Source organism: Platalea leucorodia (genome assembly GCF_965183815.1).
Source record: "Platalea leucorodia genome assembly, chromosome: 1".
In the NCBI taxonomy this organism is placed as follows: domain Eukaryota; kingdom Metazoa; phylum Chordata; class Aves; order Pelecaniformes; family Threskiornithidae; genus Platalea; species Platalea leucorodia.
Genome location: NC_138823.1, coordinates 62123607 through 62149570, shown reverse-complemented (window position 1 = coordinate 62149570; position 25964 = coordinate 62123607). Strand labels below are relative to the sequence as shown.

Sequence of the window (25964 nt, the reverse complement as noted above, 5' to 3'; positions counted from 1 at the left end):
TGACGCCTATGAAGGTGAGAAAGAACTCTTGCAGACTGCATGTTATCCGTGCTTTCTTTATTGGCAGTTACTGAAACATACTGACAGAAAAGCAATAATACTTCGGATATTATACTGGAAACTTCACATGTTATGTAGCTACAGGACATTCTTACAAGTGGATACAGTGCTGAAATTCTGTAGCATAATTGCGAAGAACTTGAGAGTATGTATGTCCTGCCATGGTTACACATGAATATATTGGTAAAGAATAGTCTAGTTATCCCACTGAAAGATATTTGCCAGTTGGGCGAATCTGTTGCTTCCTTTTTTCCTGTAGTGTGGACATATATCCAACAGTTTTCAGAACTGAATTCAAGGGATTTTTTTCCCTTAATGTTCCCACATTTTATGAGTCACAACTACTCCTGCACTAAGCAAGCAAAACTCATACTTTCAGAGAAAACTCCTTGTACATTTTTTAATAAGATGTAACAATTATGTAGGAATAGTCAGTAGTTTTATTTCACTTTTATTCATGAACAGTTTAAGGATCATCTGTAGTTTCTTATATGCAATGCTTAGACATGTATGTCTAAAGACTGATTTTGAGTGCAGTATAAAATGTGAGGAGCAGAAAGTGAAGTCACTACTGATAGAAGAAACATTAGCATTGGAGACTTCACTTAGGAACTGTTGATCATCAAAAAGATGTTATTTCATATTCTTGCTGCCTGGAAGAGAAAGCATTTGAAGCTGCAGGTGTTGTAATTTTACTTTCAAATGAAAGAGCATTGAGTAATGTACTCTGTCAGTGCATTGGGCAGGTGTGCATGGAGGTGCATGTTTCACTGTCATCCCAGGTCACCACTCAAAACACAGTACTTGGCTGTGTCTTTTTGCCAATTGCCAGGCATGTACCTAACAACAGTAAAGAAGCAGCAGGAATTCTGCAATCAATCAATCTTTTTCTTTCTTTCTTTCTTGCTTTCTTGCTTTCTTGCTTGCTTTCTTTTTCTTTCTTTCTTTTCTTTCTTTCTTTCTTTCTTTCTTTCTTTCTTTCTTTCTTTCTTTCTTTCTTTCTTTCTTTCTTTCTTTCTTTCTTTCTTTCTTTTCTTTCTCTTTCTCTTTCTTTCTTTCTCTTTCTTCCTTTCTTTCTTTCTCTCTTTCTTTCTTTCTCTTTCTTCCTTTCTTTCTTTCTTTCTTTCTTTCTTTCTTTCTTTTCTTTCTTTCTTTCTTTCTTTCTTTCTTTTTTTCTTTTCTTTCTCTTTCTCTTTCTCTTTCTCTTTCTCTTTCTCTTTCTCTTTCTCTTTCTCTTTCTCTTTCTCTTTCTCTTTCTCTTTCTCTTTCTCTTTCTCTTTCTTTCTTTCTTTCTTTCTTTCTTTCATTCTCTTTCTTTTTTTAATGGTAAATTTTGCAAAGAAATGTATACAGAGAAAAGATATGTTTCCAGTCTCTAGCACTTTGTAATGGATACTTGGATGACTTTAATTTACAGAGGAATTGGAAGAGGTATTGGCAAAATTCTTTTTTTTTCTTCATACTGTATCCTTCGTCCTTTTCCGGTTTGTCCAGACCTTTTCTTATCTATGGCTACTTGAGACATGGATCCATTTGTTTACTTGATCCTTTTCCAGACCTGTCTTCAGTCCTTTGGTTCTTCTCTCTTCAGTTAAATCCATCAGTACAACAGTTTCTCATCTTCGAAGGGATTTTTTTAAAGTTTGAATAAAGTATCAATTTTTCTGGCTTCTTCAACATTTATTCAACAGAAATTAAGGTCTGGTCCTGTCATCCTGTCATGCCTTTAAGTTCTTAGCTTTGTCTGTTCTTTTTCAGCAATTCTTGACTCCATGGAGCATTATAATGAGGATATATCAACAAGAAAGGTTAAGACAAGATCAATAGACAAATACTTGGTTCAAAATATTTCCATTAATATCTGTACATCAAGATCTTCAGACTTCTACAAATCCAAAGTGTATTTCTGTCTTGTTCCCAACCTGGCAAAATAAATTAGTGATAATTTACATTTAAAATGTCTACCAGGTCCAATACTTTGTTGAACTTAATGGGTTTAATTTAGACTTCCTATGTAGACACTGCATAAAACTTTTTTCCTATTGTGCTCTCATATCTGTGATGATACAAGACGTACCATTACTGCTTGGTTAAAGCTTTGTATTGTCATTGCCCATAATGATAATCTTGCCCTCTTCTGTCTTTCCCTTATGAAAGTATGAGGCATTTGTCAGTTGAAGTTCAGTGCAATTACCAGACCACTGTATTGATGCCTCCTACACAACTACAAACTATCCTCTGATTCATTCTGCCTTGAGGAGTACTGATAAGTACATCTGGCTTCCTGTGCTTCACACATCCGCCCAAATCACTTGGCCTTATTAAGAGTTAGTTCTCTAGGTTGCATTGCAGCAAAACATAGCAATCCCTGAATTAAGGGTTTTTACATTTCCATTGAAATGTATAATTAGAATATTGATTATTTTAAATTTAACAGAATCAGACATGATTGAGTGTAGGCAAAAAATGTCTTAGAGGCAAAGTAATTCCGCTTATGAAGAGCTTTGTGATGTTAACTCAATCAGTTAAAGTTGGATCAGCAGTCTTAAAATACATGATGGACAAATTTACAATGCAAATTTAACTTAAAATACAGAATATAATAAACATTATTAGAGAGATCACAAACTGATATTGTTCTACTCTTACACAATATGCCTTTGCTACACATCTAGATAGAAAGTCAAAAGTCTTCAGCAGTGAAGAATTATGTGATACATAAACTGTTTAAATTAAAACTGGCCTTTATGGCAGAGAAGTGTTGTATGTTTATTTACATAAACAGAGAATGTAGTTAAAATTACCTGCAATATTTTTGTCCTGTGTTTGTTTATTTGTCTTTCAAAACTGTTGAATTCTAACGTGGATTTCTGTATATTTTGAAACATGTTTATTTTCTCAGGAGTTTTATTTCAGTTAGGTGTTAAAATAGTACCAGTTTGACTTAAAAATTCCCATGCTATGCCCTGAATAGAATGGGAAATATTCTTTTGATGTTTGTAGTGACTTTTACATCCATAATGTGAATTATGCAGAGTTGCATAATTGGTTTTTGTTGTTGTTGTTGTTGTTGTTACATGATTGGAAATTGTTATTTTTTTTTTTTTTTTTAATTCAGGAGTAAATTTGTGTTTCTGTCAATCAGTGACAATGGACCATTTGCTCAGGGGATATGTTTTGCTAGCAACTCTGAATAGGAATGGAGTTCATTAATAGAGTATTTAAATGCCAGATGTACCATGAAGTACTCCCACTTTTTAAATAGGGTGATCAACCTCTTCTGTGATAGAAGAGACAGAGTTTTTCTATTCTTAGCTAGTGTGATGATATCCATGCCACTCAGCGTTACTTCTATATTAATGTTCTTCTGCCTGCCAAAAGCAGCACGTTGCATAGATTTTTTTCAAGTCCCTATTCACCTGAAATAGCTTGCTTTCTATTTATCTCTGTCTCAATTTAGAATGTGATTCATAGGTCTACAGTGAAAAATTAGCAGCCCTTTAAAGCACATGGAAGCAAGAACTAATCCTGAGGGATCTTCATTCTTTGGCTCTTAGACTGAGCTCTCCAGAGCAAGAACTATCTCTGTATCTTACACAGTGGCAACCACGTTGTCAGCACCTAATTAGAAAGCAAGAGGATGGAGGCAAGTGAAGCTGCCTTTTTCACACCTCTGCTGTCATTATTGACCTGTTAAATGCTGCTTTTCTTACTTTTTATCTTCTGTTATTAACTACAGATTGGATGCACCTTCAGTATATAAAAGGCTAGGGGAAAAAAACCAAGCCAGCCCTGTTGGGAGTGGAGCAGACATGTCCTCTTCCTTTCTGAAGGAAAAGCTTTGATCAAAAGGAATTACAGAATTGTGGAAAACTCAGGCTGGAAGAGACATTCCAAATTCGTCTCATCCATCTCTGTGTTCTGAGGCAGCATAAGCCTATCTGTATCATCCCTGACTGATTCCCATGTTGGAAATGCATGCATAATACTCTTGTATAGTCATTCTAGTGCTTAACCAGCCTTACAAGGAGATTTTTTTTTCCATTATATCTAACCTAGATATCTCTTGTTTAATACTGGGTTTATTCACTGTACTCCTTCTTTTGAAAATAGAGGAAGGCTTTCATGTTGGCAGCCTTCAGTCATCCCTCTGTACTAAGCAAACATAGTTCTTTTAACTTTTCTTCTTATGATTCATGATTCATGATTATAAATTTCATGATTATAAATTTCATCATTCTTGTTCTCATCAGAATGTTCTCCAGTTTCTATATAACCTTATTAAAATAAGATACATAGAATGAAACATCATGTGCCATCTAAGGTCTTATCATTGCTAAATGAAGCAGAAGAATGCCTCCTTTGTCTTGTATATAACTCTCTGTTGACATACCTGAGAAAATTTTTCTTTTGGAAGCAGACAATGTGATAACATTTTTGATTCTATTTGGCTAGCGATCAGAGCATCCAGATCCTTTTATTCAGCACTGGGAATTTTTTTACGTTTTTTTTCATCTTTTCTACTTTTTACTCCTTACCATTTTAGATGTTCAGTTAGTTACTAAGAATAATGATGCTGTTACGTACTCTTGGTTACCTTGTTTGCATCAGAATATGCTATGTTAAGGAAAAAATTGTAGCATTCAGTACCCATGAGGACTGCTGTGTTTTTACCAAAGTAAGATAAAATTAGAAGGGTTGTTTTATATGTTCCCTATGAGCATTGTTTTGATGAACATGCATTGCATGTCAGCTGGATACTATAGCTATTAACTAACCTGTGATACAAAAATTCACGGATGCTTCTCCTCACAGTCCGAATCTCCCTGAGGGGGAAATGGAATATTCAGAGAGTCCCTGAAATAAAACTCAATAGCAACAAAGTTACTATTAAGCAGGTATCCTTTATTGCAGCTCTGGGCAGCACTGGGGATTTTCCACCATAAGTGCTCCAATGATTTAGTAAACTTTTAGAGATTATATACTATAAAGTCGTACATATTCACAGGATTTCTGAGAATTCATTTACATAAACATGAGATTTCCTGGAACTTATTAACGTATGCAAGTGTCCGATCCACATGCACAGTTGTCTCCTGTGGTGGTCTTCAGGTGGTCTTTGGGGGTCTTCAGATGAAGGCTCGTAGTCGTCTTCAAGGTGTTCGCTGATTGACCTTTGCTTCTGCGCAAACTCAGTTCTAGGATCATGTAAACGGTGTCCTTCAAGGCTGTTGTTGTCATTCTTTTGTGACTTCCTATCTTCCATGCATTTGTTCTCCCAAGGCCGAGTTGTCCGAGATGGGATTATCCCAGAGCCCCCTTATTTTACAACAATTCTAACTACTCTCTAAATCACAAAGGCCTTTCTTTTGTTTAGTTAAGTGACTAAGATATTTAAAATATCCTCCTTGTCCCTAGGCTTTAATTCTTTCAGGAGGCATTTTGATGCAGTGGCTTTGTCTATCTTGGCTTTAACCCTTTCACTTGCTGTTGTGTGATAATTTGGGGATAACTCTTACTTCTCATCTGTTCATCTGCTGACCCAGCCTGCTGTCTGGGGAGGTTTGCTGCTTGCCAGAGTAGACTCTAGGATGCTGCAGAGAGACTGCCAAGGCTTTGGCCTCTCCTCAAACTCCTAACCCCTGCCAGTTTTCTACATGTACACCAAAGGCAAGTGCAGGTGAGACCTGGAGCACATCAGGCATGACTACATGGTGCTGGAGGTTGTGGTCAAGGACATGAGTGGCTTAGGTGGTGTCTCATTGATCCTACTGAAGAAGGAAAAAGCCCTGGGAAGAGGGGACAGATTCTGTGGGTCAAGACCCAGTTGCATGGCTGGTGTCAACAACAAGGTATTACATTTTATCACCATGGACACTTTTTGATGATTAAGGACTGCTAGGAAGAGACAGGATCCACCTGAGCGCATGCAGAAAAAGCATTTTTGCCAACAGGCTGATGAGGGGAGCTTTAACAGAAAAGTGAGATGACAACCCACAAGTGAGTGAGGAAGTGGACTGTGCTGACAAGGAAATGGTGTGGGATTATATGGAGAGGAAACACCCTGAAAACAACAAATCAGGGCACAAGGGTGACAATTCCAAGTATGTCCACACAAATAAGGAAATGCTGAGAGGACACATTGTGGGGAAGCTCTCATACCTTTTTTGGGAAATCAGCATGACTGGATGACCATATGAAGTGTCTGTACACCAGTGAACATAGCATGGGCAACAAACAAAGAAACAGAGCTCTGTGTGCAGTTGCAGGGCTATGATCTCATTGGGATCACAGACACATGGTGGGATGGCTCACATGACTGGAGTGCTGCAATGTTTAGATACAGGCTCTTTAAGAAGAACAGGCTGGGACGGTAGGGAAGGAGAGTTGCCCTTTATGTGAGAGAGTAGTGGGAATGCGAGAAGTTCTGCCCAGGGATGGATGATGAGCCAGCTGAGAGCTCATGCATCAGGATTAGCAGGCAGATCAACATAGGTGACGTTGTGGTGGGTGTCTGCTACTGACTGCCCTATCATGGTGATCAGGCCTGATATAGACGAGGCCTCCATCAGACAACTGGAAGAAGCTTCACATTCTGTGGTCCTCATCAGAGAGTTCAACCACCTGGTATCTGTAGAGGAGCAACACAGCAGGGCATAATCTGGTAGTTTTCTGGAGTGTGTTGATGATGACTTCCTCACTCAGGTAATTAAGTAGCTGAAGAGAGGAGGCACTCTTCTCAACCTCAGACTTATAGAGAAGGAAGAACTTGCTGGGGTTGTGAAGATCAGGGGCAACCTTGGCTGCATAGTAGAATTCATGATCCCAAGAGAAGAGGATAAAAGCAAAAAAGCAGGATCACAACCCTGGGCTTCAGAAGAGCAGACTTTGGCCCGTTCAGAGATCTCCCTGGAAGATTCCAAAGGGTGATGGAAAAAAATTTTCAAGGAAAACCTCCTCCAATGGTCCATCCAGAGAAGCAGGAAATAAAGCAAAAATGCCAGAAGGCCTGCATGGATGAACAAGAACGTTCTGACTAAACTCAAGCATGAAAAGGAAGCAGGGGCAGTTGACCTGAAAGAAACATTGAAACACTGTCCAAACATGAATGGGTGCAGTGAAGAAAGCCAAAACTGACCTGAAGTTGGATCTCGTGGGTTAAAAAATTTTTTTTGGACAAGTATTCCCCTACCTTTGTAAGCCAAAACCACTTCATCTTCTCAGCTACTATTCCCTAATTCTATGCCACTGCAGCCACCACTGGGAAATTCAACTTAACTAAATTATGGTATTATCTCTAGTATCAGCCATAACTGCTGTGACACCCAGTAGTTAAATCCAGATCCAAGAGTTTTATAACTTTGGTTTTTGTTTCTCAAAGAGTCAATGTGATAGATGAAATTTTGAGATAATGGAATTTGGAAATCATTATAGGATGCAATTGCAAGGGAAAATAGAAAGTGTACAGTGACAGCTTTAAAATATTCAAAATTAAGGAGATACAGTATTAATTTATCTAGAATAGGCTGAATAATATTTTATTTGGTGAAATACATGTTAGCTTATGGAATGAATAGAGGTAGGTGAAAAGCAGAGGGTAAAAGGAATTACAGATTCAGATAGTTAAACTTCCAAATACTCTAAAGGCAATCACTAAGAAGTTGTTATTATTTTAAATTCTGAAATTTTCCCATCTGCAGAACATCTTTTTGCTGCTTATATTACTAATGATGAACCTTTCTTTTATCTGGCCTGACAGACAGGAATATAATTTATAACTTAACAAGGACAAAAAGAAATGGAAAGGAAACATTCAGTAAAAAATACTGATGATACATTGATTTCTTCCATTTTCTTACCTGCTGCCAAGCTGCATAACAAACTTATTATGAAATAAACTGCATCTTTCCTTCTTCTCCAATATATTTTCAGTCCATAAAACAATCCATTAAAAGTAATAACTAGGATCTGAGATGCATGGCAGCAATTCCCCACAGTGCATCTTCATGCTGCACTCCTGGGCGTTATAATGCTTCTAGGTCTGGGTAGCATGGGTGTGTATCCTTTCCATCACCTTGGCACCCTTGGCTTTCCCTTCTGAGAAACACTGGTTCAACAGTTGTCTTAAGGAGCCAGTTTGATTTTTCACACCCTTTCTCTTCCCTTCCAGGAGCCTTCTAGAACACATGAGCAGGTAGGCAAAAATGCACACACACACACACGCACGCACGCACGCACGTATGCTGTTACATACAGTTTCTCAGTACAGCATTTCTCTTCATCTACTGTGAGACAATATGGATCATTAACAATAAGTGAAGGCTGAGCAGAGTATCCTGTGTCACTCCTTCTGTCTGCTCATTGAACTCTTATTGCTGTTAAATTCCTTTCATCCTGAACTAATGAAATTCCTGGAGAGGACAAAAATTTGAAATTCTGATCTCTTACATCTTCAAGACTCTCCTGCAGGTGAATCCTGACATAGTACATTATATGCTTTTATCAGATGACTTCTTCCCCAACAACCAAATACTCCTTGCTAGAAGTTCATGAATGTTTATACCTGAAGAGAGGATGATTTTCTCACTCTTATTAGCACTGTACTCTTATCTCTCCCTCTCTTTGGCTTCTCCTTTTCCTTGCACTCTAGGTAACTAAAGTTCAACTTAAAAGAATAAAATAACAACAAAGAGTAATGGAATACACATAAACAAACTGGAATTGGCAGGTAAATTACAATTGTGTGCTAAGTGTTTATAATATCATGCAGAATTAATAATTGGTACAGAAAGATTCACCAAATTGTCACAATATAATTTAATATATATTTAAAGGGGTGTTTTAAGGGTATAGGAGTATACATACTTTCATTTTAACTTTTATGATCCAAATAGTTGCTATTAGAAAAATACACCCTTTTCAAATACTGCACTACTGCTGGTTTCTGAGTCTGATTGTAGAACTGGTGTCAGTAGCTCATTAGAGATTAAGATCTTTACTGTTCCAATTTATTTAATAGCTATGTATCCATGTTTCCCTGTCTCATCCAAAAAAGGGCAAAACCCCATTTTTTTAGAAACTCAAGAAAATTGTGTGCTAGGTGCTAAACAGTTGGAAGTCATTAGTTTGGGAGCTAAATATAATTCCATATTTAGCCTACTCAAGAAGGGCGAAGGGGTAACTCTTGAAGTATTTTCTCATCTGAAAGTTGATTTTCTTGGTGAAAAGAAGAGCCCAGGAGAAAGTTCATCTTCATAAACTTTTAAGCCTTGTTTTCATCTGCAATTTATTTTGTCACTTCTTATTATAAGCAGAGGAAGAAGGTTGTATTTGTATGCAGAACTTCAGCAAACCAAGTGGGAACCCATCTCTGCTGTAGAGCTAAGTTAGCATTGCAGTTTTGAAAAATCTGCCAAGGTAATTAGTTATTTCTAATGGAGAGCATTACTTACTAAGGGTAGCTACTTTGAAGGTACCTCCATTACCATCAGTCTGAGCAGTATGACCTTGTCCTGACCTTGTGGTACCTGGGAGCACATGGAAAATGTCTGTGTGCTGGGATGGCTGAGCATGGGGTGCGACTCCCCACATTTGTTACTCAGCAGTGTATGCCCTTGTCTGCAGCAGCTGATGTAACTCCCTTTGTATAAAACCAGCTCTGGTAGTACTTAACCTCTGCTAAGATTTAAGCCTGAACGGAGACGTGGAAACATGCTAAGGCAGAAGAGTGTTTCAATGCATTTTATTTTACTGTGCTGAATTTTGCCTTTCTGAAGTTGCAGAACTGATGTTGAAATATGAATATTTTTTCCTTTATATGTGGTTTTAAACCAGGAGGAATGCATGACATTTATGTGTAGTCCAGAGTGAAACTCTGGAACCTTGTGTAAAATTATAAATATGGGACTAGTGAAACCTGCAGTGTAAAATAATTAAATTGTCGTATACACTGACTTTAAAAATGAATAAACTAGCTGAAAACAAGTACAGGTATCTAAGCAACTTTCCTTTGAATGAAAAAAAAAACAGCTAATCCTATCGGAGACCAAAAGAACAAAAAGAATAATTGAAGTGCATAGGACAGGAACCAAAAAGTAGAAAGTCTGAAAATCTCTACCCAAAAAATGGGAACCAAACATTTACATAATATTTATTTTGACTTTTAATTGCTTGTAGCAAGGGCAGGGGGGGGAAAGAAAAAAAGATTATACCTTTTTTTTTTTTTTTCCCTCCAAAAGGAATTTCTTAACTTCATCAATTTCCCTGCTGCAGAATTTTGGTTTAGTTGCTTGATCCTTTAAGTCCTGGGAAGCTGGTTTGCGTTCTTTTATACCTCTATATTTCTGAGATTTGCTTTCCAAGAAAAACATTGAAATATTATGCTTTTAAAAATCTGAAAGCTTACATTTTTTCTCCTTTAAATGTCTAATAGCCCTAAAGAAGATAGAAATATGTATAACTGCAAAATACGATGAGATAACTTCCTGCCAAAAGAGATGTGGGCAGTATATCAAACACAGAACACTTCTTTACTAAGCAGAGGCAAATGCACCTACCGTGAGTGCTGTCACCTCCTCCTACTTTCTGTCCAGGAGGAGAGACGACATGGCCATGGCAGAGCAGCCAACAGTGGCCAAAATGAGCAGCGGGCAGGGGAAGTCTATTTTTATCAGATGCAATGATACATTTTTTTTAGCATTTCTGAAATGTTAACGCATGGTGTTTCACCTTGGGTTGTGCGTGTGAGGCGGTGAAGGTATGTGGGCATGCTTTTTTCCCCTCAGAAGTATTTCTCAGAATGGGAGGTTCTCATCCCACGCGTACCAGGCTGAAAGCAAAGAAACTGTGTTCAGAAAGGTGCTAAATAAAGAAAGTGATTGAACAGAGGAGAGGGAGGATGAAAGAACTGTGCTGATGCTGGTGTCAAAATAAAATGGGACAATTGCTTAAAACAAAAGCCTGGAACACTTTAGTGTACTTGGAAGATTTAATTAGAACTATGTAGGCCTGATTTTCTACTGCTTGTGCGTTACATAGTCATTTAAGTTGTGCACGGTATCATACAGTAAGAAGGGGAGTGATATACATCTTTCATCAAGAGTAAAAATGCCTGAATGTTTCTGCATACTGTCAAGTAAAATACACATGTAATACAAAAAAATAAAATGTGTCATGATATCTGTGTTTGAAAATGGTTATGATAGAATGTACAGCAGACAAGAATCTCAAAACTGTTACTATTTTAATTTGGCTGTTTGTACATAGTTCTCACTATTAACATATTATTTATTATTTGTATACCAGCAAATTACACAAATATATCAAGATTTGTACCTGGCAATTCTTCACTGAAGTTGCAAGGCAACCTTCACTTTCTAATGTACCTGCTACAGTATACTACAGTACCTTGTAGTATTATATATTGTTGGGAAACGGTGATATATTGTTTGGCAAACATAACATACAAAGTTAACTAATAAGTTTTAAGACAGAAGGGACTTTCATTATTTTGGTGGAAAATGTTTTATCTTCATTTTTACAGTTCACCATATGTATAATGTATATTTTTCTAGCAAATGTACAGCAGGGCAGCAGGCAAGAAGCCTGTTTTTTATACAGTCCTGGTTGCTGCCCTTTGGGTCAGGTGGGAATCCTCTGGAAGGTGGAAGGTATCATCATCATGCACATAATTTCCCTAATAAGCATGTTTAGATAGCAGAAACACCTGGAGTTCAGAGTATCATTGGCATGAAATGAATAGGACAGCAAGGATGGACCCAGGAGCAGATGGGGAGACTTCAAGACTCCTAAGGAGAGTGTGGGTAGCAGTAGGGCTTGCTCATAGCAGAAGAAGACAGCAAAGACTGCTCAGTGAAGAAGACAAGACTTCTCAGGGAAGAATATGTGCTTTATTGTAAAGCAGGCTGCTGCTGGAAGTTAATGGTCTGGAAAGTGGGACAGGAGGAAAGGATCTGACCTGTAAGAATATGATGGGCAAGAGAAAGAATTGGTTTCAATTACCTTTTGATTTACCCCTCTTCCCTAACAGATCTGAATCTGCAGACCTGAATCTGCTAGATATAAAAAAAAAAAAAATTACCTTTTCTAGTGTAGTAACTTTTGAGGCACTGCACTACAAGGAACATCTTTTGCAAGTGTAGAGTCCCATCATAGTAGTCTGATTTGAATAAGACTTTGACTTCCGTGAATAAATTCTTGCTGGAACTAGCATGATATCTTAAATGATTATCTAGCCTTGGCAGTCATCTTCAGTAATAGAAAATTAGCTGCCTTTGGCAAGCTGTCCAAGGAGTTAATTAGCTTCACTGTGTTGTACCTTGTGTTTAGTTTAGTGAATTTATCTCTCTTCTGTCCTTGTCTGTCATTAACTTTCTGTCTCCTTGATTGCAGTCTACATGGATCTTCAAGTTCTTCATTAATTTTTTTTAGGTAAACTCATTAGACACAGTTCATTTTGTCTTTCAGCATTTCAATGTTTTAATCATACTTCTGGTCTCCAAAGGCAGAGGAAATGTAATTTTTCTGTGCTGTGTTCCATTGATAAAAAATTGCAGGCTAGACTTGTCATTCACCATTTCACAGAGATTGCACAAGTCTCGGAAGTCACAGACTTCCACAATGAAGTTTCCATCCTGTCAACATGAACGGAATCACTTATTCCTAGATTTAGGGTAGTGTACTCGCCCACATGAAATCCTATTACTCTTTGCACCTAACTTAGGAGGTGAGGTAGGCCACCCTGTATTGATGATTTCTCCAGTACCTATGATTTTGACAACTGTGGCACTACCAGCATCCAAAGCAATACAGTTTACCAGCATTTTCCCCCTAGATTTTTGATAAAAATGTTATATCAAGGAGGATCTAAATCTAGCTCAGTCCTACAGTGTATCCTGTTCCACTCAGTGTGCTACTGCAACCATCCCATGCCATGAATCTGGCTACAGCTTCATTTTAAAACGCTTTTTTTTTAAATAGATTTTGGTGCATTTAATGACTGTCATTTTTCCTATGCATTTTTAATTTTCTGTCTTTGCTTCCAGTTGTTACAATACATAGAGGTAAACACATTAAAAATATATACTAGTGACATTTTGTGACATAAAAACATCTAATAAAAAAAGAAATTCATTGAACAGCTTGAAAGATCAGTCCTTTTACAGTGTAGGAAAAGCAGTCTGAACATTAATCTTTTTCAACACTAAAGTCTTAAAAAAGATGACAGTGTTAGTCCTAATTTATGAATATATGCATTACAAAGCCGACTTTAGAAACCAAATGGCTATTGAATGCTCTGAATATCAGAAACATTGACAATCTTTCTATTGAAGACTTAAAAATTTTTTTTCTTGATTTGTAAACGGTGAATTCTATTACTAAAAGCAATAACTCAAAGCAGGGGAATTTCAGTCAAAATTATTTAAGATGTTATATATCTATGGTTTATTTGTGGCTTGAATTTGTCTGGAAGTCTCTGTTCATACCACAGCCTGACTATCACACAGGTTTTTCCCAACTAGAGTATATGAAGAGTTAAGAAATTTTTTAAGTGGTGAGGTTTGGGAACGGGACAATTGTAATTCATAGGCTGGAATGTCTTGTAACATAATTTACTAACGCACATCCTGAGGGTCACATCAAACCATTTTCTTTTATAATAAGTGTGAAAGCAGAACAAGTCTATCACAAATTTAATTAGATTGGCCCCATAATTTTTGCTGCTGAATATTTGGTGAAATGGTTAATAAAACATTAATGTACTCAAAATGTAGAGCAGTAGCCTTCTTGCCATGTCATTGCAACCTCACAGTTCCATAAAGACTGTTTTGTCTAAACGTGCAAAAAATATAGTCATCGATAGGTATAAATGATATTTTTCAATATTTCAAATAATTTGAGTATCTCTGCTGTAAGTCAATTTCATTAATATTTGACATACAGGAATTGCTGATACTAAACTTCCCTTGAAAGAAATATAAGCAGTTTTTTGTTGGTTTTTTTTGTGTTTTTCAACAGATGCTTTTGAAGTATCTGAGAAACAAAATAATCCTGTGTTTACCGAGCCAGGAGGAAATGTCACTTTTACTTGCCCCTATAAAATTGGAGATTCGGTCCAGCAAGTGATGTGGGAAAGGATTAAAGCAGATCAGGTAGATACCATTGCTCTGTGCAGCTCATCAGGAGAGCAAAGCCTTGGTTCAGATTTCAAAGAGCGTACACTGGTGGATTGCTCTGATCAGGCAAACTCGATGATCATCATTCAAAACATTACCGCCTCTGACTTTGCAACGTACCGCTGCGTAGCTACTGGAAGAAACAAAACCTATGTGATGAGTTTTACTGTGGCTGGTAAGTAAAGGAAGAAGTAGTAAATGTTTTTACAATAGGACGTTCTGAGGTATTAACACTTTTACCCATATAAAATAACTCTTCACTAACAAGTGACGATTTATTTAAATACCACATTCCAATTAGCAGCATGTAAAAGATAGCAAAGTTAACACTTAATCTTGTTTCCACAGAAAGAAGCTGGTTTTAAGTTTGTCTGATCTCTTTATAGGACTTTAGACCTGTTTGTGAGAAACTGGTTTGATGCTAGGAAGGAGTTGCTTTGGAAGAGGAGAAACTGCCTGAGCTTGCACAGAGAGGTGGCCATTCTCCCAAAGAAGCCACGAGGGGAATTCCCCATTAGCACAGTGCACCGCAGGGTCCCGGGGAAGAGACCTATCCTCCAACGAAGGCAAAGAGCACACTCTAATTTGAAAATATAAACATTTGTAAAATGGCCTCTACCTTATTCATGTAAGGAGGTTCTTTAGGGGGAGCTGAGAAGCTCTCTAGGTTTTGCTGTGACTCTTGTCACAGTTTGATTATAATGGGAGCTTAGGTCTCCATATGTAGACACTTAAAACAAGATTTTTCAAACTGTGGGCTGAATCCCACCTTTACTTCTATTTTCTGTTATGACTGAAAAAAAAATTAGTTTTAGTTCTTCTCTATAGCATGCATTTTGAAGAGGTGGTTCTTGTACCACCCCAGTCCTTCTCCTGTCGCAGCATTCAGTCCAGCTCTACGTAATCTTTTGAGGGTACTGTTTTTGTTCCTGGTAACAAATAAGTGTTTGTAGGCCTCTCTTTGACAGTACTAAGAGCTGTGGCATGGGGTATGAAACTTCAGAATATGTGTGGTCTGTGACATTGTTGTTGAGAAGTGGTGAATGTGCTCAGGAAAAAAATGCTGACCTGCTTTACTCTGAATACTTGACCATAAAAGTCCATGAAATTGAGCAGAATGTGATGAAAAGAAAAAGAGTATCAGGAGAAAAATTCCTCTCACCTCTGGCAATTTTAAATATTCAAATTTCAAAATGTTGACTATATTAATAGAATCAAACATATCCAAATTGTAGAGCAATAGAAATATTTTGTGTTTACTTCAAGTGCAGTGCTTCTCATACTAAAATGAAAGCATATGAGTTGCAAAACATACAATAACCTTAAGAATTATCAGTCCTCCGTACACAAACTATTTCTTCTCTATAAAAAGAGTTCTTTTGCTCTTGAAACAAATCTTATTTATCATTTTTAATTCTAACAATGCCAGCATAGTTATACCTGTTTATTGGAGAAAAAAAGGTCTGAAACCATTGAAGAAGCTGAAGTACAGTATGATTCAGAAAACACCCCATTGTGTCCCTTTTAAGCCCTCACTCCATATTACAAAGTGCATTTTGTTTAATTTTCATTAATTCCAAAGGAAGAGAAGTGTCAAGGATTTCCAATTATTTCTCTTTAATGTTTGGAGCTGTTTCATAACATGCAATTAATATTTCCAGTGAGATATGGAGAAACACTAAGGGGAAAGAAGCGACAGGCCAGGCATCAGCTCCCACTGCACCCTGTGGTATAGCCGGTGAAGTCTCTCACAACCTCATGCATGACTTACTCTGATGCAACAGCTGTGGCTTGAATAAACCAAGTGGTGAAAGAAACTTGCTATGCTTTTTTTTTGTGTATGTTCTATCAGTACAATAATTTCATTTTCTTTGGCTTAGCATTACAGCTAAGCCACACTCTAGCTTGGATTTTCTACCAAACTCTTCTAACGTTTTTAGTCTGTTGGTGTGATTCTGCATGGGTACTGCAAATCTTCTCTCTTTGCGCAGTTCCAAAGATATTTTGAAATGCGGAGTCTAGGAGCTGGGAGAATAGCTGCAGTGTAAACAGTAACAGGGGAAACTCTGTTTATGTTGAGAGAGAGTAAGAGGAAAGATAAGAAACTATTTTTTTCTTTTTTTTTTTGAGAAGCTGTCATTGAGAAGATGTCAAGAATTTTTAAAGAGGAGGAATCTTGGGTGAAAAGAGGTAGATATAAGAGCACAGGATTATTTGCAGAACTGATAATAGTTCCAAACCTGCTGATTCGAAGAGGTGGTACAGTAGAAAGAAGCCACTTGCTTCTTGTCTAAAGGTGAATATAGTTTTTACAAGGAGAAACAGCATGGAATTTCTATGAAGAAAAAAGGGAGAGAGAGGGGAATAGGTATTCAAGTGTTGGGAAAGCCTGTGATATTCTTGCAGTTGTATCGGTAGAAGTTGGCATGTTGCATTTAACGTTTTCAGACATCAGTGAAAATAAAACCATGAGATCCATTCAATATCATTAAGTTTGTCTACTCTATCCCACTAAATATTGTGATTGTTGTTTTTCAGTAACAGGAATTTCCAGCTGAAATAGGTCTTCTGCAAATCTTTTTTGACCTCAAAATCTGGAACATACAAAGCCACATGTGTATGTAAAGTAGTGTAGCCTTTGTTGGACAACACTTACAGAAATAGGAGGCTGAATACTACATAATTATATAATGTGTTCAAGAGACTTTGGATTGATTTCTGATGTGTTCTTCACCATATTTCTCCTTCTAAAAATTCTATTGATATGGAGATTGGTCATGTCACCAGATTCCACATCTGAACCCATTTCTGATTTTTACTTACCATGTATTTTCCTTTGATAAGATTTCTTTTTTTTTTAGCATGTTTTTGAAGGAAGGAAGCAGACTTAAAATCCATGCATTATTTTGGTAGATAACTGGGAAAGAAGGGGAGATGTCGTATGAAAGAACAGAAAAATTAGAAAGGTTGAAAAAGAAATGCTTATTCCATCTTGAAGACCTAGCCATTTTTAGAAAGATTTAATAAGTTCTTTTCTTGCTTTAGCAGAAAGTGGGATAGCAAGCTCTCTCAGATAAAGGAAAATTGAACCATTTTGTGTTCCTGTGTGTTCCCACTAGATCAGAAAAAATGGTTGGTGGTTGTATTTAAATGTATGTTTAGGGGTCAGAATTGCATTATGCTTTGTATTAGCCCTTTCAACAGCTTTGTTGCCCTCCTCTGGATGCATTCAAGTACCTTAATATCCTTCTTAAATTGTGGGGCCCAGAACCCCGCACAGTACTCAAGGTGAGGCCATACCACTGCTGAATACAGTGGGATAATCACCTCTTTCCATGGGCTGGTTATACTGTGTTTGATGACCCCAGGATGAGGTTTGCCCCCTTGGCTGCCAGGGAACGCTGCTGACTCATATTGAGCCTGCTGTCCTGCTGTCGACCAGCACCCCCAAGTCCCTTTCTGCAGGACTGCTCTCCAGCCACTCCTCTCCCAATTTATACTTGTGCTCGGCGTTACTCCATCCTAGGTGAAGAATCCAGCATTTGTTCCCTTCGTCCACTAGGTGGGTGACCTTATTGTAGAAGGATATCAAATTAGTTAGACAGGACTTTCCCTTTGTGAATCCATGTTGACTGTGCCTTTAAATTGTCCTTTAAATGTCTTTCAGTAACACCCAGTATGATCTTCATAGCATCCAGATGAAAAGCAGGGGACTACTTGTCCAGTCATTGAGGGTTATTATACAGTCCTTCTGAGCTGGGAGGAGACAGCAGTACTTCTGTGCCATAGAAAACAGCGAGAAGATAAAGCTGCGGTTGAGGTTGAGGAGAATCAGGGTAGGGGTGAAATTTGTTTCCCTTATTCCTTCATGAATTCATCCAGTATGAACACAAGATATCAGTCCATGTCTGTGGGTCTCTACTCAACAAACCACCTTTCTCTGGGCATGAATGCATTCATGCTGGATTTCTGCCTTTCAGTTGTGGGCAAAACTATTTCAGTGATGTTTAGTTAGCATACCATATGTGCCAGTCCAGCAAGGCATGTGACAAGCTACATGAAGATCTTCACAGTGCAGTTCAAATCTCTTGTTAGAACAAATAATTGCCTGGCCCATCAGTGTTTCCTCCTCAAAATGAATGTCAGTGCACTGAAGGTCAAAATCCTTCACACAAAAAAATTCACAATCTTGCAGAGAAAATGCCAAGGCTACGAAGATGGGGGAGAGAGACACACATTGCCTAATACTGATGTTGAAAATACACTTAATAGCCTCCCGTCAGCATATCACCTTTGATGAGAACACAAGAACTAAAGAGACACATGATGAGCCTCTGACATGTTTCTGCAAAAACTTGAATGTTATGTTAAAGTCAGTAATTACAAAAGGTTTTGTATAGTTAAAAAACCCAAATGCCTCAGGAAGGCTTTACTCACTTCAAATGAGAAAAGGCAAAAGGGCTTTGAGTTGTTGTTTCTTCTAAAAAAAAAATCTAATTATTTTTCTCACCCAAATGTAACTGACAGCTGATAATCTCAGCTCTCAAACTCATTAACTCAGAGATTATTATCTTGACCTGATAAAACTGAAGGTGAAACTTCAGGAAAAGAAAAATGAGGTCTGGAGTGCTTAGACTGAAGGGTGGGGATGCTGCTGAAATCTGGAACTCTACCCAGATTCACCCATCCTTGATGATAATTAAACACGTGATCTTTTAACAGAGTAGCTAAAATCTTAAAATTTCTTTGTTGCTTACAGGATGTTTTCTCCCTATTTCTTTAAGTACTCACTGGCACAGATAATGATTTTCTGTGGTGGGTAGCTAAACACTTGGAAAAAAAAGACATTATAATTTTTCCTGAAGTTGGACATAGCTATATGCACCATCTTGTCATTTTAAGTACACAGCAGTTGAAAGTGTGCTGGAAATAGAATGATTTCATATGCGATTATAATACAAAAGACATCAATTTTTGTTATCAGGCAGCCTTCTCTATTGTTTCATATGCCTTCAGCAGCACAAACTTCTGAGAGAATTTTCTTTCTTTTTTCTTTCCAGTAAAATAACACTGGAATTCAAGGATAAGACTCTTCTGTGATCAGTATTTTTTGTTATCCTTTCCAATGAGCATATTAATACTAAAGAGGTGTACCTGAGTAAGTCTCAACTGGTATTCGCGATAGCCAGATAAGAAGCTGTGAACCTTTTTGATCCAGGAGAGAAAAGTCATCTGGTGATGGCTCAGTATCATTAGTGATACTGATTGTTTTCTTTTGTCTATGAACTGAGCATGTAACTTTCTTGTCTACCCAGAATGAAAGCTCTTTGGGGCACCTGTGGTTTCATCTTCAGGTACTATCCTCTGCGCAGTGAGAACGTTAAAGAGGGACTAACCTAAAGGCAGTTTTTTAGTCCCTGTTCACCAATGAATTGCTAGTCTGTATGTGAAAGACAAGAAACAAGTTTGTGGCCAAGAAGTTGGCAAGATCATTTGGCTAAGATGTGTCCTGACAGCTGACACTGTGTCCTGGTAGCTGACGCTGCTAGCCACCCATACCCTGTGTACCAAAGTGTTTATTACATAGTTTGTGTTTGCTTGCTTTTTGTGCTATTAGTCTCAAGTGCTAGTGCAGAGATGCAACAGAGAAGCAAGAAGCAGGGCACTGTGATGAGCTGCAAAAATTTGACTTGAAGTTCTGTGGTTTAACACGTTTTTTTTAATGCTACCACTAACGAAGTTCAGAATTGTGATGAGAAAAATTCACAAGTGTTTTAAATGCACATTGACTCAACTAAGGTTTTGTGTTGTGGACTTCCTGTATGACTTGTGGACTTCCTGTGTGAGTATATAACTTCTTTTTTCTCCACCTTTTTTAACCTAAAAAATGAGAATAATATTACGTTACCTTTCCACAATCTTGAGTACCATAAGAATATATTGACTCATTCCTTGAAGCCATCATCTTGATGTCTCTACACTTTAGTCATTATATGTTGCTCCTTAGCTTCTTTTGAGGATGTGACTCCATAGTGAAGAAGTCTACATATTTTAAGCAGAGCTACTATAAATGTTACTTTTCCTGCCTTGGTTGTAATTCTCAAATAAATAATTTTTTTTAGGCTAGAACAAATAAGGTAGGTTTCCTGACATCCATCATCTAAACATGTACAGTACTGGGTTATAAAAAAAAAGCAATCACAATGGGAGAAATTTTTGTGGAAATGCTGTTAAAAAGTGAACAGGTTTCCTTTTGAATTAAAGCAGAAAATAACTGATACAACCATGCACTACTGAATAGAAAACCTCTTGGGCACTGAGATGATCTTCCTGGTACTCTGAAAAATGTCTTGTTGCTCATGGAAGTATTACATGATTGTTAGGTGTCTCTTATGGTACAACCTTTACAATGCCAAAAACATTCACTTAGATAGTCTGAGTGCTTTTATTATTCATATATCAAGTCACTTATGTATGCTGTTGGACTGTTTTCTCACCAGGGGAGGGAAGGAGATAGGAAAGGTTTATACAAGGCATCACTGTTTTTTTCATACCACTGTGCTGTGTTCACTCATGTTTGGTCATCCCAGACACAACTTTTGTAAGAGCTAGTTCAGCATAACAAAGGCATTTTAGAAATGAGGAAATGGTTGTGAGGTCTCAATATTGCGCATGAGCTGTCATGGAATAATGTCTCTACATAATTGTTGATTTTCAGCTTAGTTTGTCATAAAAAGTTCATGTTGGTTTATGCAAATTACTAATCATATTTATTATAATTGTATTTTAGCAACTTGGGATCTCAAATGGTTTATTATCTACATAGCTGGAGGAATTTCTGCTGCTGTCTTACTGTTAGTTTTCCCACTGATCTTCTGCATCACCACTGCTTATCACAAAAAGTAAGTAACGAACCAATTTTCTTGCTATACTGAGGCAGGTGAGTATGAAGGTGTTAACATTTCATCCTACTATCTCCCTCAGAACCAGTTAAAAAAAAGGTAGAGTTGAAAATTTAATTTTCTTGCCAAAATTTTAAATTTGAAAAAACTAATCAGTTCTATAGCCAATGAAAAAAGTGAAGTTTTCAAATTTTTGTTCTCTTTTTTCCATATTAAAAACCCAAATGGCTTACTCAAGTTCTTTGGTCAGGTAAATGCTTACAGTGGTATTAGCTGAAACTTCATGTCAAAGGTGATTTGTCAGGAGTAACATAAGCCTAGGCATAGACTGTTCCTATCTTGTGCATAGAGAAGGATAGGTAACATCTTGAGGTTTTCCACATCTTCTAGCATTTTTTGTCTTTTGATTTTATGTTCCAAATTTGCTCACAGCTGGATCCAGATTAATAGTTTAAACCATTATCTACGTTTGCTGTATTCCTTGCCAAATATATGCTAGTGGCCCGATCCAGAATCTTTGCTTCCAATTAAAAGAAATAGTGAGCAGAAAAAATATTTCTTCCCCTACCACAATATATGAAGCTGCTGGAACTTGCTGGCAATATGTTATTGTATTTGCCCCTGAATCAAAAGGCCTTTTTATCTGTGTCTGGGCCTTTATGAAACACTGCTAATCTCACGCATGTTACAATTTGCAAGTCAGAGCAAAGACTGCTTGGATTTTTATTGTACTTACTGGTTTCAGTGGGAAAGTAAGCAATACCAGCATTCTCTCTTGTATGCTGGAATTAGATATTTTGGACTATAATATGATGCAAGGTGCAGTTCCCTCCATTGTTTTTCTGACTGAATGTGTGTCACCAGAAAGAAGAGGAAGAGGATCATAGAGGCCTTATCAAAAGCTTTGTACTCTACTCAGACCGAGGTAAGATCAGCTGGAGCTTACTTCTATTTTGCATTGCATATTTCTTAATATCATTCTCTTCTGTATTTGATCTTTATATCCCTTGAATCTTATAGTCTAATCTTAAACTATACAGTCAGGAAAAATGGAATATTTTAAAGTATGATTATTGCCATTCACTTTTTTATAATTAATATTCTTTAATATTTTACAGCTACATTTAGAGGCCAAACTGTGTTCCATATTATTAACGAATTAGCTCTCTTAATTTGCTAGCTTTTATATTATTTGTGTATTGTTAATACCTTTTTTCCTCAAGTCGTTACTTGTAAAACTGAGGCAAAAAATTGTATCCCATGAAACCCTTTGTCTTTATCTATTTCTTCTAGTTCAGCTTCATTATAATTCATTGGGACAGCTGGTTCAGTGCTTCTCCTTTCTTTTGGTATTGTAATAATCAATGTTCTGGAGCTCTCAGTCTTTCTTCCTGCCCCCTTAATAATCCTATGCAAGACCTGAAGTTTAGAAGTGGAAAGATAGAAACCAACTTCACTGCTTCTGCCTTGTCTCTTCATACCCTAAGTCGGGGTATGAAGTGATGTGGTGCTTAGGGAAATGACCCCATTCTTACAGTGTATCTGAGACTCTAGCTTTCCACCTGTCTCCTCTCAGATGGCACTTCTGTATGATCCAACAGTGAGTTCCACTGTAGATATGTCTTTACAAAACCCTTTGACGTCTTTCGATTTCTATTTCTCTCATTCTGACTCTTGGGTCACAGTTCATACTAGAATGAAGCTCTTCCTAGGGTGACTATAGGATAGGGACTAGCCATTTGCTTCAGAAACCATCTTTCCTCCCATGCCAGTTAACCAAGGCACCATCACATTAATCATAGAATCATAGAATCATAGAATCATCAAGGTTGGAAAAGACCCTTAAGATCATCAAGTCCAACTGTTAACCTAACACTGTCGAGTCCATCACTATACCATGTCCTCGAGCACCACATCTATCCGTTCTTTAAATACCTCTAGGGATGGGGACTGAACCACTCCCCTGGGTAGCCTGTTCCAATGCTTGACCACCCTTTTGGTGAAGAAGTTTTTCCTAATATCCAACCTAAACCTCCCCTGGCGCAGCTTGAGGCCGTTTCCTCTCGTCCTATCACTCGTTACTAGGGAGAAGAGACCGACCCCCACCTCGCTACAACCTCCTTTCAGGGAATTGTAGAGAGCAATAAGGTCTCCTGTGAGCCTCCTCTTCTCCAGACCAAACAACCCCAGCTCCCTCAGCCGCTCCTCATAAGACTTGTGCTCTAGACCCTTCACCAGCTTCGTTGCCCTTCTTTGGACATGCTCCAGCACCTCGATGTCCTTCTTGTAGTGAGGGGCCCAAAACTGAACACAGGACTCGAGGTGCGGCCTCACCAATGCCAAGTACAGGGGCACTATCACCTCCCTGGTTCTGCTGGCCACACTATTCTTGATATAGGCCAGGATGCTATTGGCCCTCTTGGCCACCTGAGCACACTGCTGGCTCATGTTCAGGCAGCTGTCAACCAACACCCCCAGGTCTTTTTCTGCCAGGCAGCTCTCCAGCCACTCTTCCCCCAGCCTGTAGCATTGCATGGGGTTGTTGTGACTGAAGCGCAGGACCCAGCACTCAGCCTTGTTGAATCTCATACAGTTGGCCCCAGCCCAATGATCCAGCCTGTCCAGATCCCTCTGTAGGTCCTTCCTCCTCTCCAGCAGATAAACGCTTCCACCCAGCTTGGTGTCATCTGCAAAATTCCTGAGGGTGCACTCAATCCCCTCATCCAGATCATCAATGAAGATGTTGAACAGAACTGGCCCCAACACTGAGCCCTGGGGAACACCACTCGTGACCGGCTGCCAACTGGATTTGACTCCATTTACCATCACTCTCTGGGCTTGGCCGTCCAGCCAGTTTTTAACCCAGTGTAGAGTGCACCCATCCAAGCCGTGAGCAGCCAGCTTCTCCAGGAGAATGCTGTGGGAGACAGTGTCAAAGGCCTTACTAAAGTCCTGGTGGACAACATCCACACCCTTTCCCTCATCCACTAAGCGGGTCACCTTGTCATAGAAGGAGACCAGGTTAGTGAAACAGGATTTCCCTTTGATAAACCCATGCTGGCTGGGCCTGATCCCCCAGTTGTCCCGCACTTGCTGCGTAATGGCACTCAAGATGATCTGCTCCATGACCTTCCCCGTCACCAAGGTCAGGCTGACAGGTCTGTAGTTCCCGGGATCCTCCTTCCAACCCTTCTTGTAGAGGGGCGTCACATTTGCTAGCTTCCATTCATCTGGGACCTCCCTAGTTGTCATTAAGTTGTCTTAATGACATGAATAATTCTTAGCATAGTCGATACCTTTAGAGTAATTCATGTTTTAAGATTGACATAGGAGACTATTTCAGTACTTGAAGTGTGCATGTGATGGGAGGGAGTTATTCCACTGGTGCTTTACCAGGCACCTGATGTGGGACAGCTGGGAAACATATTCAACGTGCAAGTTCTTTTTTCATGTGACTTGAACCTGAAATATATTAGTAGAAAACAAGAAGACAAAAAAATATTTTGATTGATGGTTGAATATTTCCCAATAATAAATCAGCATAGGAGGAAAATTTGCCATTTTTCTCCTTTTTGAAAGTTGTAGCTGTTTTGAGAAAAGTCCTTCAACTTTTTCTTTTTTTTTTTTTTTTTAATGTTCTTCTAGCCTTCTAACAGGTATGGAAGATTCAATTCTCATGGCACATGGAACACAGAAAGAAGAGAAGAATCATCATTCAGGCAGACAGAGGAGATTTACGTCAACTGCAATTTACGTCTCACAAAAACCTAAGAAAAGACCTTTAGATTCCTTCTTAAGAATGAAGTAACCAAAGTGCAGGCCTTATATTTGCAGCTTAGACTTTATTTTCTTTGTGCTGGTGAGACGTGGAAAGTCAACCTAGCTGTGGTGAGCACTGCCTGGTCTGTGTTGGCTGGACAGCCAGCCTGGGCCAGGTTACACCAGGTGTGTCTGTGTTGTATTGCAGCCTGCAGCATTAACATATCCTTTGATTCATATGTAGAATTAAAGATTATTTGTACCTCTGCAATTTAAACATTTTTACCCAGTAGGTGTACTCTTAGAATTTTAGAACAGCTCTGATATGCAGAATGGAGCTGCATATGTTTACATAAAGTTAATTTGGTCTGAAAAATCTATTTGTCTTAGAAGCCTATGTGACAGGGTGAGAAAGAAAATGTGCTCAATGTTGTCTACGTCCATAATTTTTGCATCTCAAATTGAGAGCTCTGTAGAATAATAAATATCCATGATTTTCCACACAGGAGGTGTTATTTTGCTGCTGGGCAAATAGTACTATTCAGCTGACAAAAGCAAATATATCAGGGGTCCTTGAACCTAGATTTAAAAGTATGAACAGAAGCTTGCTATCTGACAGCTGTGTGGTTTTACAGGCTTCTTGCCATTCACCACACTTATTTCAGCGCTTTCTATCTGGGGATGGAGTATAAGTGTAGCCCCTGCTATCCTCCCTCCCTCCTTCCTCCCCACCTCTCCCCCCATGCCCTGGAGAAAACAAAACATGAAGACTGTCACTGTCAGGTTATATTTAATAATAATTTATTATAAGGTTTAGTTGCACAAAAAATAAATGAGAACATGGAAGATACATGAATAAATGATGCAAAGCAGAAAAAAGCATGATTGAGAACATTTACAAAACTATACACATACATACGTAGTTGTATGTGTGCATATGTATATATTCTGCTGAAACCTACAGAAGAAACCACACAGAAATTGAACAAACAGACAAAAAAAATCCTTAAACAAACAGAACTAGAAGGCAGACCTGAGAATTAGGATC

The 25964-nt window shown here is 38.2% G+C and overlaps 1 protein-coding gene across 1 annotated transcript in view; it reads left to right on the top strand.

Moving 5' to 3' along the window:
* Positions 1–25707, top strand: part of CD226 (CD226 molecule) — a 30476-nt gene extending 4769 nt beyond the window's left edge. Inside the window, exons 3-6 of the mRNA XM_082333459.1 lie at positions 14098–14430; positions 21046–21157; positions 22022–22082; positions 24803–25707. Coding sequence (XP_082189585.1) covers positions 14098–14430; positions 21046–21157; positions 22022–22082; positions 24803–24928 — 632 coding nt within the window. The 3' untranslated portion in view covers positions 24929–25707. The remainder of the gene's footprint in view (positions 1–14097; positions 14431–21045; positions 21158–22021; positions 22083–24802) is intronic.
* Positions 25708–25964: the final 257 nt, after the last annotated feature.